Raw genomic sequence first — 16526 nt, forward strand, 5'->3', positions numbered from 1 at the left:
CACGCAGCTGGAACGTTGGTACTTTTATTTAAAAGCGTTGATGAGAACCGGCTTCAGAAACCCGCAGTGACCACGCATGAGTAGTGCGGGTAGGGGGGCCCTCATCCAGCAGTGGATTGACTTAACGGACTGACACACGTGTTGGTGGGCGGGGCTGCGTGTCCCCCTACCCTGACACACACGGGGAGGGGGGCGGGGCTGCGTGTCCCCCTACCCTGACACACACGGGGAGGGGGGCGGGGCTGCGTGTCCCCCTACCCTGACACACACGGGGAGGGGGGCGGGGCTGCGTGTCCCCCTACCCTGACACACACGGGGAGGGGGGCGGGGCTGCGTGTCCCCCTACCCTGACACACACGGGGAGGGGGGCGGGGCTGCGTGTCCCCCTACCCTGACACACACGGGGGGAGGGGGCGGGGCTGCACGCCCCCCACTCCTGGCGCGTCTCGCATCTGAAGCGCTGTTGGGAGCCGGAAGTCGGCGTCTCCCCCCATCATGCTCCGCGCGGAGGAAGCAGCAGCGGCGGCGGCGGCGCGTGTCATGGCGGACAGCGAGGAGGCGTCCGTGTCGGAGTCGGCGTCCCGCGGGGGCGGCGCGGAGCGGCTCTCCTCGCTGCCGCTCTCGCGCGTCAAGCTCATCATGAAGAGCTCGCCAGACGTGTCCTCCATCAGCCCCGAGGCGCTCTTCCTCACCGCCAAGTCCACGGTGAGCGGACGCCTGACACCCCCCCCCCCCCCCAACCTTTTTTGGCCTAGCGGTTCTGCGGGCCTGGACTCGCCGAGGTCGGTAGGGAGTGACTAGGAAAGTCCGGTGAAGCGCGTGACGCCCGTGTCTCCCTCCCGCCTTGTAGGAGCTGTTCGTGGAGCTGCTCGCGCGGGAGGCGCTCGGCGTCGCGGAGCAGGCGGGGGAGTTGGAGTACGCCGACCTGGCGCGGGGCGTGCGGCTCAGCGAGACGCTGCACTTTCTGTCCGGTGCGCACCCCTCCACGACCCCCCCCCCCCACCTTCACGACCCCCACCACCCCCCCCAACCTCCACCCCCCCCAACCTCCACCCCCCCCAACCTCCACCCCCCCCAACCTCCACCCCCCCCAACCTCCACCCCCCCCAACCTCCACCCCCCACCTTCACGACCCCCCCAACCTCCACGACCCCCCCCCACTACGACCCCAACCTCTACCCCCCACCTCTACGACTCCCCCCACACCACCCCCCCCCCCACACCACCCCCCCCACACCACCCCCCCCAACCTCCACCCCCCCCACCTCCACGACCCCCCCCCCCCCAATTCCCCCCCACCTTCACTATCCCCCCCCAACCTTCACGACCCCCCACCACCCCAACCTCCACCCCCCACCTCCACGCCCCCCCCAACCTCCACGACCCCCCCCCCCCCAACCTCTACCCCCCACCTCATACGACCCCCCACCACCCCCCAACCTCTATCCCCCACCTCCACGAACCCCCCCCCCCCCACGATAACCCCCCACCTTCACGATCCCCCCCACCACCCCAACCTCCACCCCCCACCTCCACGCCCCCCCCCAACCTCTACCCCCCACCTCATACGACCCCCCCACCACCCCTCCAACCTCCACCCCCCCCCCACCTCCACGACCCCCCCCCCCCCACGATTCCCCCCCACCTCCACGACCCCCCACCTCCACGACCCCCACCTCCACGACCCCCTTCTCCACGACCCCCCCACCGTCTCCATGCGTGGAGTTGCCACGATGTCAGTTGTCACGATACCTACGATCATACATAACCGCGATCAATCCACCTTTGGATGAAGTCCTCCCCAAGTCGTTAGCATCACTCACGACATCAAATTTAACGATGCCGATCAGCGCGATATAACTTTACGATAACTTTGTAGTTGTACTTCACAATTTTACATTTTAGTTGTTTGCTTTGCTTCTCTCCTGCACGCAATCCGCCCCCCCCCCCCCCCACTGGCAGACATTCTACCCGAGAAAATCACAGGCCGCGAATACTTGGCGCTGCTGGATTCGCAAAGGAAGGTGGCCGAGGAGAAGGAGGAGAGGGATGCGTGAGCGGTCTCCCGTGAACCGTGCGTGGCAGCAGCCGGGGGTGCGGAAACCCGAGCTGACCCCGCGTTCGTGACGCTCGAACTAAACTCGTGGCCGTGACCTTCGGATGCAAGGACACGTGGCCATGCAAACACCGCGCGCCACTGCGCAGGGAGCCAGCGTTTACAGACTCTAATGATAATTGACACAGCCATGCGTGTGTGTGTCCACACAGTCCTCAGGAGCGAGTGGGCAGCTTGTTGAGCGAGCGGTGAGGTCGGAGAGCAAGTGGTGAGATTAGTGAGCGAGTTGTGTGCTCGGTGCGCTCGTGGTGAGGTCGGTGAGTGAGTGGATATGTCGGTGAGCGCGTGGTGAGTTGAGTGAACGAGTGTCCCATGGGATGACGGAACCTCTTCGACTCCCAGGAGCCGAGTGGAATGGAGCAGCCAAACGCGGCGCTCCCCCAGCGTTCTCCGCTCTTCGCCTGGGACTTGTTTATGCTCGCACGCTCGCTATGAATTTTGTGCTCTGAATATGGAGGGTAAATTTGTTTTACAATACTCGTTTTTATAGTTCCGTTAAAAGTAAATGAATTTTGTTAAGTTTTGTGTTGGGTTTTGGATTTTCTTTTGTTGGTGACATGGTTGGCAACATAGGGTGCGAAAGAAGTTTAACGTACATGACCCCATTTACATATCAACCGTTTAAACCAAAAACATTTCAACGGACAGATTTCTTCCCTGCAGTGGGTTACAACTTGCAACGTTTTGAGAAATACATAATTTTCTAACCTGGTTTTACAGGGCTGGTTTATTTGAGGGTATGGGCAACTTTTCTTTACTGGGGGGGGGGGGGGGGGGATATAAAACTTTCAAACACCTTTTGTGAACTCACGCATCAAGACACAGTCTCTTCTGTCACTGCAAGAGGCCCTTTCAGCGGCAGAAGTAACACAATTGTGTTTTGTTCGAAAATATCCCCACCCCCCCCTCATAAATATCCGATTAGATCAACTAAGGTGCTCCGTAGTGAAGGATAAATATTGTTGGCAGGCAACTCGGTGGTCAGAGCACTGAGCCTGCACTGTTGAGTTCCTGGGTTTGAGGTGAGGCAGATGTCGGTGATTAAATTGGGTTCTCAAGTGTAGCAAGTTTGATGGTCTCATCATGGTCACGAATGATTTAGCACAGAAATATGGCATTTGTTTCATCACTTAGCCAAGTTCCATCGCAATGAGAGCTCTAAATTTCGTCTTAACTGACCTCGGTAGGCCAGTTCAAATTACTCCAAAGGTAGTTTTGTCACGTAATTTTTTGGGCCATTCTCTGACATGGGGCGATGCACACTGTTCGCTGTAAAAATGAAGAAAAGCTCTCTCGAAGGTGGTGATGGGGAGGAAAAGAATGCAAACGCAAAGTGAGAACGCTCTGCAGCAACAGCGCAGCGGAATGCTCGGCCCTTATTGGCTCAAGAACGAGTGTGAACTCCCACGTGTTGTCGAACCTCTGTCCAGAGTTCCTACACACACTTCCACCTCGGCGAGAAATCGGGAACCGTGTGTGCGAACAGTTCGCGACGAATACTCAAAGATGTGTGAATGCATCGCCACCTTCAAACGATACTCGGCTGTGTTGATTTATTGAAATCGCTGAAGTGATTCAATCTTCGTCTCGGAGAGCCAGGGGTTTGCGCCTCCTTATCCCCAGATCCATATCATTAGGTCTGTCGTGTAGCGTGGTCTGCATCGGCATGGCGTGTAATTTATCTCCCACCTCTTCTCTGCGTCGCTCAGCCTGGGCCCAAACGACCCAAATGCAATGTATTTGGTTAACCAGATGAGAACTCTAAAAGAGACCAGGATGAAAGTCTCATTTACAACGGTGACCCGAGTCACCAAAATTACAAAAGCAAAAACAGAGGACAGCAATGGATAGGCAAACGCCACTACCGAGGGCGGTAAGCGTGACCCCGACAGCTGGGCCGCCCGGTCGCCCGGTGCCGCAGGGAGGAGCAGAGTGGAGGCGGCGACTCCCGCCGCCTTGATTCTGCAGTCGCGGCGATGCGGGGGTCGCGGTGTTGTCGGAGCGTCGGGTCACGCGTCCGGTGATAACACGGGCCCCTGGTACGGCTCCCGCTCCACGGCGCGCGGTTGGTTCACCTGCACGCGCGATCGCAGCGGCTCGCGTGAACCCCGGTTGGAGGTGGAGGGGGGAGAGGCGCCGTCTGCTGCACTGCACGGCCGATTTCACTCAGCCGATGACCAAATCGTGCGGAATGCGGCCGATATATGGCCCGATCTCGGAAGCTTATCGGGGTTGAGTCTGCGTATTGCTCGTGTGGGTGACCACCATGCAGATAGGTTGTCATATGCTGCAGGGGCTACGTGGAGGGCCGGGCAGCACGATCCATTGTAGGGAACTAATGTTTTGACGTCTGTGATTCCTGCCTTCGACACACTGAGCAGCATGAAGCATGGTGAAACAACCCTCACGATGCACACGGCAGAAGGGAGACCTTCAAACAGCAGTGGGTGGACGTAAAGGGCTGTACCCATATTCTAATGCATGAATTAAACATTACATGTTAATATGCATTTTAAAGCGAATTTCACACGCACGTTATACTGCGTAGCAGAGGTGTGGACTCGAGTCATGCGACTTGGACTCGAGTCAGACTCGAGTCATGATTTTGATGACTTCAGACTCGACTTGGACTTGCCTCATCTTTGACTCGACTTGACTCGGGACTCGAGAGCAAAGACTTGAGACTTACTTGTGACTTGCATAACAATGACTTTGTCCCACCTCTGCTGCGTAGTATAATGCACTATTATACAGTATAGTGTAGCGCAATTCATTTAAAATGTATATTAACCATAGTGCTCGCTTATATCCACCTTATCCAAACTTGTTTTTGTGTAAGACCCAAGCGGTGCAGCCCTGCAAACGCTACCCCCCCACCCACCAGAGATTATATTATTCTGTCAGTCATCCCTTTCTGTGTGCCGTAGGGTAATCGGTAACCGGTAAACCAGCAACAGCTTTTAGAATCGGTTACCGGTTTTTAAGAAGGCAGGAATCGTTTCCAAAGACAAAGATCCTCCGGATAGCCTGAGTAGACTCTTGGGACAAGTGTTGTTAGCGAGCACCTATGAAGGCCGACACGGTACACGAGGGGGGGTGGGTGACCAGCACCACGCCAGACCACCTTTGTCTCCCCAGTGGCGATGATTTTACACACCGCACCAGGTACTCATTTGAGGCTGAATGAACCTAGGGGAGCCCCAGGACCGATTCATATAATCGTCACTGGTGTTGGCCGTGCGCGGGAATCCAACTCGGGTCGCCGGGTTTGTAGCGCAGCGTAACGCTAACTGCTGCACCACCACTCCCCACGAATGCAACGCATTCACTAACACCCACGGAACGTGCAAACTGCACGGCGTGGTGAAACGTTTTGTTGCTTGACAATTCAGGACGTGCGGCAAACTGGTGTCCGCCTTTTTAATGCGGTCACCAGTACCGCAAAACAACGATTTTAACAACCCGAATTTTGGAATAGAGGTAACAGCGTTCAGTGTAAACATCAACTACCAACAGTTGGGCAGGCCTTTTCCAATCCACTGCTGGATGACGGCGCCTCCCCATGCTGTCAATTACATGGGCTTGACCATACTTCACCGCGCTGGTCAGTACCAGTCGGTGAAGGGGGGGGGGGGGGGCCCAGGCCGGGTTCAGATATCCCTCGCCGCCGATGTTCGTCGTCCCGTGGTTGTAGTTTTGTTTGTTCGTTCCCCACACAGCACCGGTGCATCGCCTACCCCTTGCGTAGGCGCCTACCTGGTCCTGCGCGCGTATGCGCTGGTACGCGTAGTCGGGGAAGGCAGCCCGCGGCACGTAGCGGCCCGTTCCCCGCAGGTCCGGGGCCAGGACGCCCCCCTCCCAGACGACGCGGCCCCGCGATATCGTGACGTCGGCCACGCCGTGGCACTCCATGCCCTCGAAGATGTTGAAGTCCACGGCCTGGTGATGGGTGCGCGCCGAGATGGTCCTGGCGGGCACGTGGACACCCGCCGGGTTAGAGGGGGGCCGGGGGGGGGGGACCGGGGTTCGGTTTGGGGGTTAAGCCATCCTCGCAGTAGCGGCGTTTGGCTGGCCATCGAACAATGACGGTTGCATGAATCGCGCGCTTTCAGATGCGCTTCCGCGGCCGTCTGGAACGTTCTTCGTTCCGATATTTGTGAGCCACTGGCGCAATCCACTTATAAATCGTCTACATTGGAAACTCATATCTTTAAAACTGCTTTTTGTGTTTAGTTCGTCGTCCGTCCACACGCACCTCGGATGACCACGTTTGGCTACGTGCGGTGCAAAAGAAGTTCAACACACGTGTACATACATCACAACCATCACTGCCACCCTTCGCCCAGCTGTTTGGCCGTACTTCATTGCGCTGTGGTCAGTGGGGCTTGGCGAAAGGGGAGCGCAGATGGAACCCCATCGGCGGGAAGGGAGAGAGAGGCGCGATGGGGGTGGAGATGTCCCGCCACGTAGCGCAGTGTCTATTCCGAGCCCATAAAAGCAGCGCATTCCATAACATTGTCGAGTAATTCCCCGTTTTACGTCGTTTTGCAAATACGTCGCCCTTTGATCCATCCCATTCCCTGATTTGGGGCGCCTCGACCCCACCCACGCACTTTGACCCCCCCCGCTGCCCCCCATTGTTGCCCCCCTCCCCCCGCTGTCCCCCACTGTTGCCCCCCCTTTCCCCACTGCCCCCCATTGTTATCCCCCCCTCCCCCCGCTGTCCCCCACTGTTGCCCCCCTTCCCCCACTGCCCCCCATTGTTATCCCCCCCTCCCCCCCGCTGTCCCCCACTGTTGTCCCCCACTGTCCCCCACTTTTGCTCCCCCACCTCCCCATTGTTCTCCCCCCCTCCCCCCCCAATGTTATCCCCCCCCTCCCCCCGCTGCCCCCCACTGTTATCCCCCCTCCCCCCGCTGCCCCCCATTGTTATCCCCCCCCTCCCCCCGCTGTCCCCCACTGTTGCCCCCCCCCGCCCACCCCGTCGCCCGGGGTCACCACCTGGTGGCGTTGGGGTCCCACACGACGAGGTCGGCGTCGCAGCCCGGCGCGATGCGGCCCTTGCGCGGGTGGAGGTTGAAGATCTTGGCGGCGTTGGTGCTCGTCACGGCCACGAAGCGGTTCTCGTCCATCTTGCCGCTGTGCTGCTCGGACGCCCACAACGCTCGGGAGGGTCACCGATTTGAAACTAAAAAGTGGCCAGAATAGCGGTGGGTTGTTTTTGGGGGGGTGGGGACAGGAGGGGCGGGGGTTGGATCGCGTTAAATATAAATGTGTCGTTAAGCTCGCTACCACCCGGCACATTTATATTTTGGCGATCTAACCCAAGATAATCCTCTTACGGATAACATTTGGTCGTGAATGCCTGCGTGTTAAACGAAAGAACTGCCAACCGGTCGGTCGGTAATTACTCAATGGCGGCGTCATTGAGTAATGTTTTGCGTTTTCAATTCGACCAGGTCCGATCGTCAAAAAGTAAACAATGTTTTTCTACATTTTATATTACCAGGTAACAGAGGTGTGGACTCGAGTCATGTGACTTGGACTCGAGTCAGACTCGAGTCATGAATTTGATGACTTGCGACTCGACTTGGACTTGCATAACAATGACTTTGTCCCACCTATGAGATGTGGACTCGAGTCATGTGACTTGGACTCGAGTCAGACTCGAGTCATGAATTTGATGACTTGCGACTCGACTTGGACTTGCATAACAATGACTTTGTCCCACCTCTGCCAGGTAAGGCCCACTGAGCTGTACAGCTCTTTTTCAGGACCTGGCTATCACTAATGATAGCTCAACGAAGTGGCTCATCATGTGGAAATGTATAGGAGCTAAACATTATGAACGCGTGATGTTGATTCTAAACGTGGAGGGGATAGAAACAGGAGGACCCGGAGAAAAATCCACGCGACCACAGGGAGAGAGACACGCAAACTCCAAATATACAGCAGCAGGCGTCTGGGTCGGGATCGAACCACGACCTATTTGCATGCCAGGCGAGGTAGTTAACATCTCCTAGCCACCGTGATTATGATGATGATGAGAGAGACACTGCAAACTCCAAATATACAGCAGGCGTCTGGGTCGGGATCAAACCCACATCATCGTGCATACCAGGCGAGGTAGTTAACATCTCCTAGCCACCGTGATTATGATGATGATGAGAGAGACACTGCAAACTCCAAATATACAGAAGCAGGCGTCTGGGTCGGGATCGAACCCACATCATCGTGCATACCAGGCGAGGTAGTTAACATCTCCTAGCCACCGTGGCCCGCGCATGGCACTCACCACGCCGCGCTCCCAGATGACGGACATGCGGTCCTCCACGCCGTTGACGCCGTTGGGGATCTTGGTGAAGTCGTCCTTGCCCATCGCTTTCTGGCACGCGTTGAACGTGCAGTTGTCCGTGCCCGTGGTCGAGAGGTCGTCGCTGCACCACGCACCCGGTAACCAGGTTAACCCGACTGGGTTATCGGTCGGTTGCAGGTCGGTCGGTCAGTCAATCGGTCAGTCAATCGGTTGGTCAATCAATCAGACGGTCAGTGAATCGGTCAGTCAATCAGACGGTCAGTGAATCGGTCAGTCGGTCAGTGAATCGGTCAGTCAATCAGTTGGTCAGTGAATCGGTCAGTCAATCAGTTGGTCAGTGAATCGGTCAGTCAATCAGTCGGTCAGTGAATCGGTCAATCAATCAGTCGGTCAGTGAATCGGTCAGTCAATCAGTTGGTCAGTGAATCGGTCAGTCAATCAGTCGGTCAGTGAATCGGTCAATCAATCAGTCGGTCAGTGAATCGGTCAGTCAATCAGTTGGTCAGTGAATCGGTCAGTCAATCAGTTGGTCAGTGAATCGGTCAGTCAATCAGTTGGTCAGTGAATCGGTCGGTCAGTGAATTGATCGGTCGGTCAGTCAATCGGTCGGTGAGTGAATTGGTCGGTCAGTGAATCGGTCAGTCAATCGGTTGGTCAGTCAATCAGACGGTCAGTGAATCGGTCAGTCGGTCAGTGAATCGGTCAGTCAATCAGTCGGTCAGTGAATCGGTCAGTCAATCAGTTGGTCAGTGAATCGGTCAGTCAATCAGTCGGTCAGTGAATCGGTCGGTCAGTGAATCGGTCAGTCAATCAGACGGTCAGTGAATCGGTCAATCAATCAGTCGGTCAGTGAATCGGTCAGTCAATCAGTTGGTCAGTGAATCGGTCAGTCAATCAGTTGGTCAGTGAATCGGTCGGTCAGTGAATTGATCGGTCGGTCAGTCAATCGGATGGTCAGTGAATTGGTCGGTCAGTCAATCGGATGGTCAGTCAATCGGTCAGTCAATCGGTCAGTCAGTCAATCAGTCGGTCAGTCAATCGGTCAATCAATCAGAGTGTCGGTCGTTTAACGGTCAGTCGCGCGTCTGGTTGAGAGTGCAGTGACTGACTGGTGAATCAAGTAAGTGGCCTTGGGCAGGAGGGCGCTTTGCTCAGTGGGGCGATGACGGGGCGGGCGAGGACAATGTCCACCAGGGAGACGGACCGGTGGCATTAGCTGGTGATGATTAGTGACACGGGCCAGACATGGGACGGAGATCGGCGAGTAAGCTGGTGGTGACGGTAGTGGTGTTGCTGCAGCTGCTGCAGACGGTGGTTGTGTGGTGGTGGTGGTGGTGCTAATCGGGATATTGCTGCTAGTTGGTGGTGGTTGTGGTACTGAGAGCGGTGGTGTAGTGGTTAGCGCTACGCTGCGCTACGAACCCGGCTACCCGAGTTCAATTCCCGCTCACGGTAACAACCAGTGACGAATATCTGAACCGGTCCTGGGCCTCAAATGAGTGCTTGATGCGGTGTGTCGTAAACATCGCCACTCGGGAGACAAAGGCGGCCGGGCGCGGTGCTGGCCACCCACCCCCTCGTGTGCCGTGCCGGCCTTCATAGATGCTCGCTAACAGCACTTGCCCCAACAGTCTGGTAAAGGCTATACGGGGGATCTTTGTCTTTGGTCCTGCTAATTTTGGTGTTGGCGGTGAGGGTATCTGTGTTGGTAGTGTTGCTCGTGACGGTGCTGCTGCTGCTGCTGATGTCATCGTGGCGGTGAGCACGCGGCAGGCAATCCCCTGCTCACTTGGCGAGGAGGTCCATGAGGTATCCTGGCGTGGTCGGGTCCGGCCGCAGCGGGGGCCCCATGACGTAGGCGGCCGCGTGGCGCCAGTCGCGGTGCCAGTAGTGGGTGCCGTCCGTGCCCAGGCCGGCCGCGATCGGCTCCCCGAACACCACCTGGCCTGCGCGCGTCACGCCGGTCACACCTCGCTCGCTCGCTCGCCTGCCCACAATCTCGAGGAGAGATTCTAGTCCCGGTGCGCCAGTCTCTCTTCCAAAGGCCAATTCGCGACGATGCGCAGAGCGGAGATGAAGACTCTTCTCACTCCGCTCTACGAGGGCTCTCGAAAGTTATCTGGACAGATTTGACCCCCGTCCCCGCCCCCCCCCCCCCCATCGGTGCCATCATCGTGAAGGCGTCGTTCGTCGATAGCCAGTGCCCCCCCCCCCCCCCCGTGTGTATCCCTCGGACTCGGCTCGGCACGATGCCCAGCTGTGTTCGACACGCGCTTATTCTCTCTCTCATACTGCAGCTTCTCTACATCACCTTCCATTTGTCTCCCTCGTCTTTTCCTCCCCCTCTCATCTCGCTCCACTCCCCTCCACGCACTCTCCTACCTCTCCCCTCTCATCTCACTCTACTCCCCTCCACGCACTCTCCTACCTCTCCCCCTCTCATCTCACTCTACTCCTCTCCACGCACTCTCCTACCTCTCCCCTCTCATCTCACTCTACTCCCCTCCACGCACTCTCCTGTCTCTCCCCACTCATCTCACTCTACTCTCCTCCACGCACTCTCCTACCTCTCCACTCTCATCTCACTCTGCTCCCCTCCACGCGCTCTCTCCGCTCCAGCACACCAACGCTTCCTGTGGAAGCACCCAGTGAACCTTCGCTCGGCGGGAGGTCGCTCTTTCTCCGGTGCTGTCCGCACCGTCTGTAACTCCCTACCCCCCCCAGCCATCGGTTCTGCCGACTCTCTACCCCACCTCGGCACACGCGTTTCATCTCTCTTATACTCCAGCTTCTCCGAATCTGCTTCTATTTGTTTTCCTCCCCTTTGCCCTACGATACGGAGGAGGTGGCTTTTGCTCTTGTTGTTGTTGTTGTTATTATTTTGCCGATGCACCCTGCCGCCCCTCCTCCGCGGCTGCTCGTTCACCTGCCCTGCGCGCGCGCGCGATGACGTCGGCGGCCGCCTTGCTCATCACGTGCACCACGTAGAGCGGGCAGCGCGCGCGCCCCCGCGATCGTGATGGCCCGGTTCGTGGCCTCGGCCTCCACCACCTCGGGCCGGCACAGCTCGTGGCCTTCGGGCCCCGTGATGCCGCGTTCCAGCATCTCCTTCTCGCCCTGCCCGAGCAGCAGCAGCAGCAGCAGCAACATCGTCATCAGCATCGCCAGCAGCAGCAACAGCGTTGTCAACAGCAGCAGTGGCGGAGTGACTGTAGCAACGTGTCGTACATATGTATGTTCTTTTGTACCGTACGTAGCCAACCGTGCGAATCAGCAGCATAACCATCAGCAGCAGCATCTCTACCAACAACAGCATCAGCATTATCGAGCGCCATATGTGAGTCATTCTATTCATTCTACTCCCCTCTCATCTCACTCTACTCCCCTCCACGCACTCTCCTACCTCTCCCCTCTCATCTCACTCTACTCCCCTCCACGCACTCTCCTACCTCTCCCCTCTCATCTCACTCTACTCCCCTCCACGTACTCTCCTACCTCTCCCCTCTCATCTCACTCTACTCCCCTCCATGCACTCTCCTACCTCTCCCCTCTCATCTCACTCTACTCCCCTCCAAGCACTCTCCTACCTCTCCCCTCTCATCTCACTCTACTCCCCTCCATGCACTCTCCTACCTCTCCCCTCTCATCTCACTCTACTCCCCTCCAAGCACTCTCCTACCTCTCCCCTCTCATCTCACTCTACTCCCCTCCATGCACTCTCCTACCTCCCCCCTCTCATCTCACTCTACTCCCCTCCATGCACTCTCCTACCTCCCCCCTCTCATCTCACTCTACTCCCCTCCAAGCACTCTCCTACCTCTCCCCTCTCATCTCACTCTACTCTCCTCCACGCACTCTCCTACCTCTCCCCTCTCATCTCACTCTACTCTCCTCCACGCACTCTCCTACCTCTCCACTCTCATCTCACTCTGCTCCCCTCCACGCGCTCTCCTACCTCTCCACTCTCATCTCACTCTACTCCCCTCCAAGCACTCTCCTACCTCTCCCCTCTCATCTCACTCTACTCCCCTCCACGCACTCTCCTACCTCTCCCCTCTCATCTCACTCTACTCCCCTCCAAGCACTCTCCTACCTCTCCACTCTCATCTCACTCTACTCCCCTCCAAGCACTCTCCTACCTCTCCCCTCTCATCTCACTCTACTCCCCTCCACGCACTCTCCTACCTCTCCCCTCTCATCTCACTCTACTCCCCTCCACGCACTCTCCTACCTCTCCCTCTCATTTCACTCTACTCCCCTCCATGCACTCTCCTACCTCTCCCCTCTCATCTCACTCTACTCCCCTCCAAGCACTCTCCTACCTCTCCCCTCTCATCTCACTCTACTCCCCCTCCACGCACTCTCCTGCCTCTCCCCTCTCATCTCACTCTACTCCCCTCCAAGCACTCTCCTACCTCTCCCCTCTCATCTCACTCTACTCCCCTCCACGCACTCTCCTACCTCTCCCCTCTCATCTCACTCTACTCCCCTCCATGCACTCTCCTACCTCTCCCCTCTCATCTCACTCTACTCCCCTCCACGCACTCTCCTACCTCTCCCCTCTCATCTCACTCTACTCCCCTCCATGCACTCTCCTACCTCTCCCCTCTCATCTCACTCTACTCCCCTCCACGCACTCTCCTACCTCTCCCCTCTCATCTCACTCTACTCCCCTCCATGCACTCTCCTACCTCTCCCCTCTCATCTCACTCTACTCCCCTCCACGTGCTTTCTCCGCCCCAGAAACCAAAGGCTTTCTGTGGAAGCTCCTCGTGGGGAGGTCGCTCATTCTCCCCGCGGTCGCGTGGATTTTGTGTCCGGGTCCTCCGCTGTTTCCCCCACATATAGAATCATCGTCCCGCGTTCTAGAGTATTGTTTTGGCTGCTACTATTAAATTCCTACGTGGTCAGCCGTTTCGTTGAGCTTATCATTTGTGAAAGCCGGGTCGCTTCTGAAAAAAGAGTTACACAGCTCAGTGGGCATTAAACAAATCTGTTAAATATTTACTAATTAGATCTTGACCTAAAGCTTTCGTGACTGCAGGAATGCATATTCTATGGGCCTTTCGGTAAAGCCACGTAGATAGAAAACTAAATAAAAACATCACGACAGGTCAAGACGATTGCGTGTGTTGCGATCGAAACGTCGTGATATTTTCGTATTATTTTTCTATCTACGTGGCTTTACCGAAAGACCCATAGAATTAAATTTCCTAATTAGTTTAAAGGCCTCGCGGTCGGGGGGGGGGGCACGGAGTGTGAGTCACCCCGTGGCCCCCCCAACCCGTGCCGCCGCTATGCACGGCCCTGCGTACAGGGTGTAGCGCCCACAGCCGCTTGTGCCACGACAGGGGACTCCACATCCTCGGCCGCTGGCGCGTGTTGTGTTGTTGTTGCTGTTTTGCGGCGCTATTGGATAACGCTGGGACGTGTCTCCGCGTGGCGCGCCTCCTGTCAAAGGGTTTCACAAAGTTCGGTTCTGAACTCGGGATGGAGAAGGTTGTCCACCCCTTAGCAAATATACATCCGTGTTGTTTAAAATCATCACCATCGGCAGTTGTTATCAACACGTGGTTTTGATATGAACGTATCATAATCCTAAACTCACTGTTACTCATTATCGCCAGCTTCTTCATCTTCTGTAAAATCATCATCGCTGTCAAATCATTATCGCTTTCATCATTCAAATCATCGTCATCATCACGGTATTGATCGTCATCATCATCATCGTCGGCACCATCATCACGACCATCATCATCACCATCGTCATTATCATCACTCTCGTCATCATCATCATCACCATCGTCATTATCATCACTCTCGTCATCATCATCATCGTCGGCACCATCATCATCATCGTTGGCACTATCACCACGACCATCATCGTCACCATCGTCATGATCATCATCACCAGCCACCACGCCGGCGCTCCCCTCGTCACCTCGGCGATGAGGTCTCCGTTCTCGGCGTGAACTTGCGCAATGGCGCCGAGCTCCTTGCAGCGACGGAACACGGAGAAGAGTTCGGGGTCGCGCAGCATGAACGCCTCCCTGTAGGCCATGAACGCCTTGAAGGAGTTGACCCCCTCGCTACGCACCAGCACCCCCATCTCCTCGCTCACCTGCGTGCCGCGTCACAACCCGCTCACATGCGCACACCCTCACCCACACGCGCACACCCTCACCCACACGTGCACACCCTCACCACACGTGCACACCCTCACCCACACGCGCACACCCTCACCCACACGCGCACACCCTCACCCACACGCGCACACCCTCACCCACACGCGCACACCCTCACCCACACGTGCACACCCTCACCCACACGCGCACACCCTCACCACACGCGCACACCCTCACCCACACGTGCACACCCTCACCCACACGCGCACACCCTCACCCACACGTGCACACCCTCACCCACACGCGCACACCCTCACCCACACGTGCACACCTCACCCACACGCGCACACCCTCACCCACACGCGCACACCCTCACCCACACGCGCACACCCTCACCCACACGTGCACACCCTCACCCACACGCGCACACCCTCACCCACACGTGCACACCCTCACCCACACGCGCACACCCTCACCCACACGCGCACACCCTCACCCACACGCGCACACCCTCACCCACACGCTCACACCCTCACCCACACGCTCACACCCTCACCCACACGCGCAAGCTCTCACCCACCCACGCACACCCTCACCCACACGTGCACACTCTCACCCACACGCCCCACGCTCTCACCCTCACGTGCACACCCTCACGCACACGCGCACGCTCTCACCCACCCACGCACCCCTCACGCACACGTACACACCCTCACCCACACGCTCACACCCACACGCGCACGCTCACACCCTCACCCACACGCGCACACCCTCACCCACACGTGCACACCCTCACCCCACACGCGCACACCCACACGCGCACACCCTCACCCACAACGCGCACACCCACACGCGCACACCCTCACCCACACCTGGCCATCCTCCTAACCTGCTCGCTCCACCACGTGACGCCACGTGCAGCGAGTAGTCGCAGCACACGTTGGGGTCGGCCCAGCCTCGCCACGTGCAGAACGCGTCGAGCAGAGAGATGCCCCGAGCCCCCAGGACGAAGTCCACGATCATCGTGGTGCCTCCAGCCAGGGCAGCCTGCCAACACCCCCCGGGGGGCAGCACCGAGTCAGCACAAATAAAAAAAACTCAACGTGTTCATCAAAATTACACTTTGCGTGTGGCCTTAAAGAAAAAAACGTATACAATAGGCGACGTTTCGGGCAGGGGCCCAGTAGAGTATTCACACTGTCGCCTCTCTATGTGTTGTGAGGAAGAGAGAATTGCCCACAGCGTTATCGAGTATTTGTCTAAATGTACTTTTAAGGCCACACAAACACAGAGTGGTGCTGGTGGTTGTTGTTTGTGCACCACTGCCAACGCAGCAGCGTAAGCACAGAATAGACAAAGGTCGCTACAATTAAGTTATGCATCACAATAGCACATCTTCATTCTTTATAACGTCTCATTTGTCTTTATGCACACACAAAAACACCCCACTTAATAACAGCTCGCCGCTCTTAGAAGATGCAGCTGTACAAAGGCTCCGTCATCCTTGGTCAGGTGATGTCTGCCATCTCGTGGTAACGTCTGGGGGGGGGGGGGGGTGCGTGGGTGACGGGTGGAATGCCGCTCGTTAGGAGCGCGACAGAGCCGTGCTTAGGGTACACGGCGAATCGGGGCGATCGCCCCGGGCCCCGCACTTTGGGGTGCCCCGCGCTTCGACGTCACGGTGTCGGATGTAACACTGCCGGTTTAGTTTGAAGGCGTCGGGGAGTCCACACGGTGTGAGTTGGCCCGGTACCCCGCACCTCCTCCCCCTTAAATGGACAGCCCTGCTGGCAGGGTTATTATTCCCAAGCCTCCTCCCCCCCCTCCCTACATCGTTTTACAACGCAACTCAGCCGCTCAGAGGCACCAGGAGACGGAACGCGCGCAGGGTAGAGGCGTCGCCTTGCCTCGCAGCGAGCGGGCCAGACGTTGAGCGGGCGCGCGAGGTGCACGTGTGCTGGACGCGTGT

At 57.3% G+C, this 16526-nt stretch overlaps 2 protein-coding genes across 2 annotated transcripts in view; one reads left to right on the forward strand and one right to left on the reverse strand.

Moving 5' to 3' along the window:
• The first annotated feature begins 399 nt into the window (after positions 1-399).
• Positions 400-2635, forward strand: LOC144717951 (chromatin accessibility complex protein 1-like). The gene is made up of 3 exons (XM_078593781.1): positions 400-705; positions 851-971; positions 1963-2635. The coding sequence occupies exons 1-3, from the start codon at positions 496-498 to the stop codon at positions 2055-2057; spliced, it is 426 nt and encodes a 141-aa protein (XP_078449907.1). The 5' UTR covers positions 400-495; the 3' UTR covers positions 2058-2635.
• Positions 2636-3654: 1019 nt separating this feature from the next.
• The window catches only part of LOC144717950 (dihydropyrimidinase-like), a 14958-nt gene continuing 2086 nt past the window's right edge, over positions 3655-16526 (reverse strand). Inside the window, 10 exon segments of the mRNA XM_078593779.1 lie at positions 3655-4191; positions 5873-6083; positions 7118-7260; positions 8412-8553; positions 10222-10378; positions 11359-11434; positions 11436-11549; positions 14374-14553; positions 15447-15469; positions 15472-15604. Of these exon segments, the coding sequence (XP_078449905.1) occupies positions 4126-4191; positions 5873-6083; positions 7118-7260; positions 8412-8553; positions 10222-10378; positions 11359-11434; positions 11436-11549; positions 14374-14553; positions 15447-15469; positions 15472-15604 (1245 nt within the window). The 3' untranslated portion in view covers positions 3655-4125.

Source organism: Lampetra planeri, chromosome 4 (genome assembly GCF_965212315.1).
Source record: "Lampetra planeri chromosome 4, kcLamPlan1.2.h2, whole genome shotgun sequence".
In the NCBI taxonomy this organism is placed as follows: Eukaryota; Metazoa; Chordata; class Hyperoartia; order Petromyzontiformes; family Petromyzontidae; genus Lampetra; species Lampetra planeri.

Coding starts and splice junctions, on each gene's coding strand:
- LOC144717951 (XM_078593781.1), top strand. CDS start 496: ATGCTCCGCGCGGAGGAAGCAGCAGCGGCGGCGGCGGCGCGTGTCATG. Junction 706..850: donor TCCTCACCGCCAAGTCCACG/GTGAGCGGACGC, acceptor CCCGCCTTGTAG/GAGCTGTTCGTGGAGCTGCT. Junction 972..1,962: donor GACGCTGCACTTTCTGTCCG/GTGCGCACCCCT, acceptor CCCCACTGGCAG/ACATTCTACCCGAGAAAATC.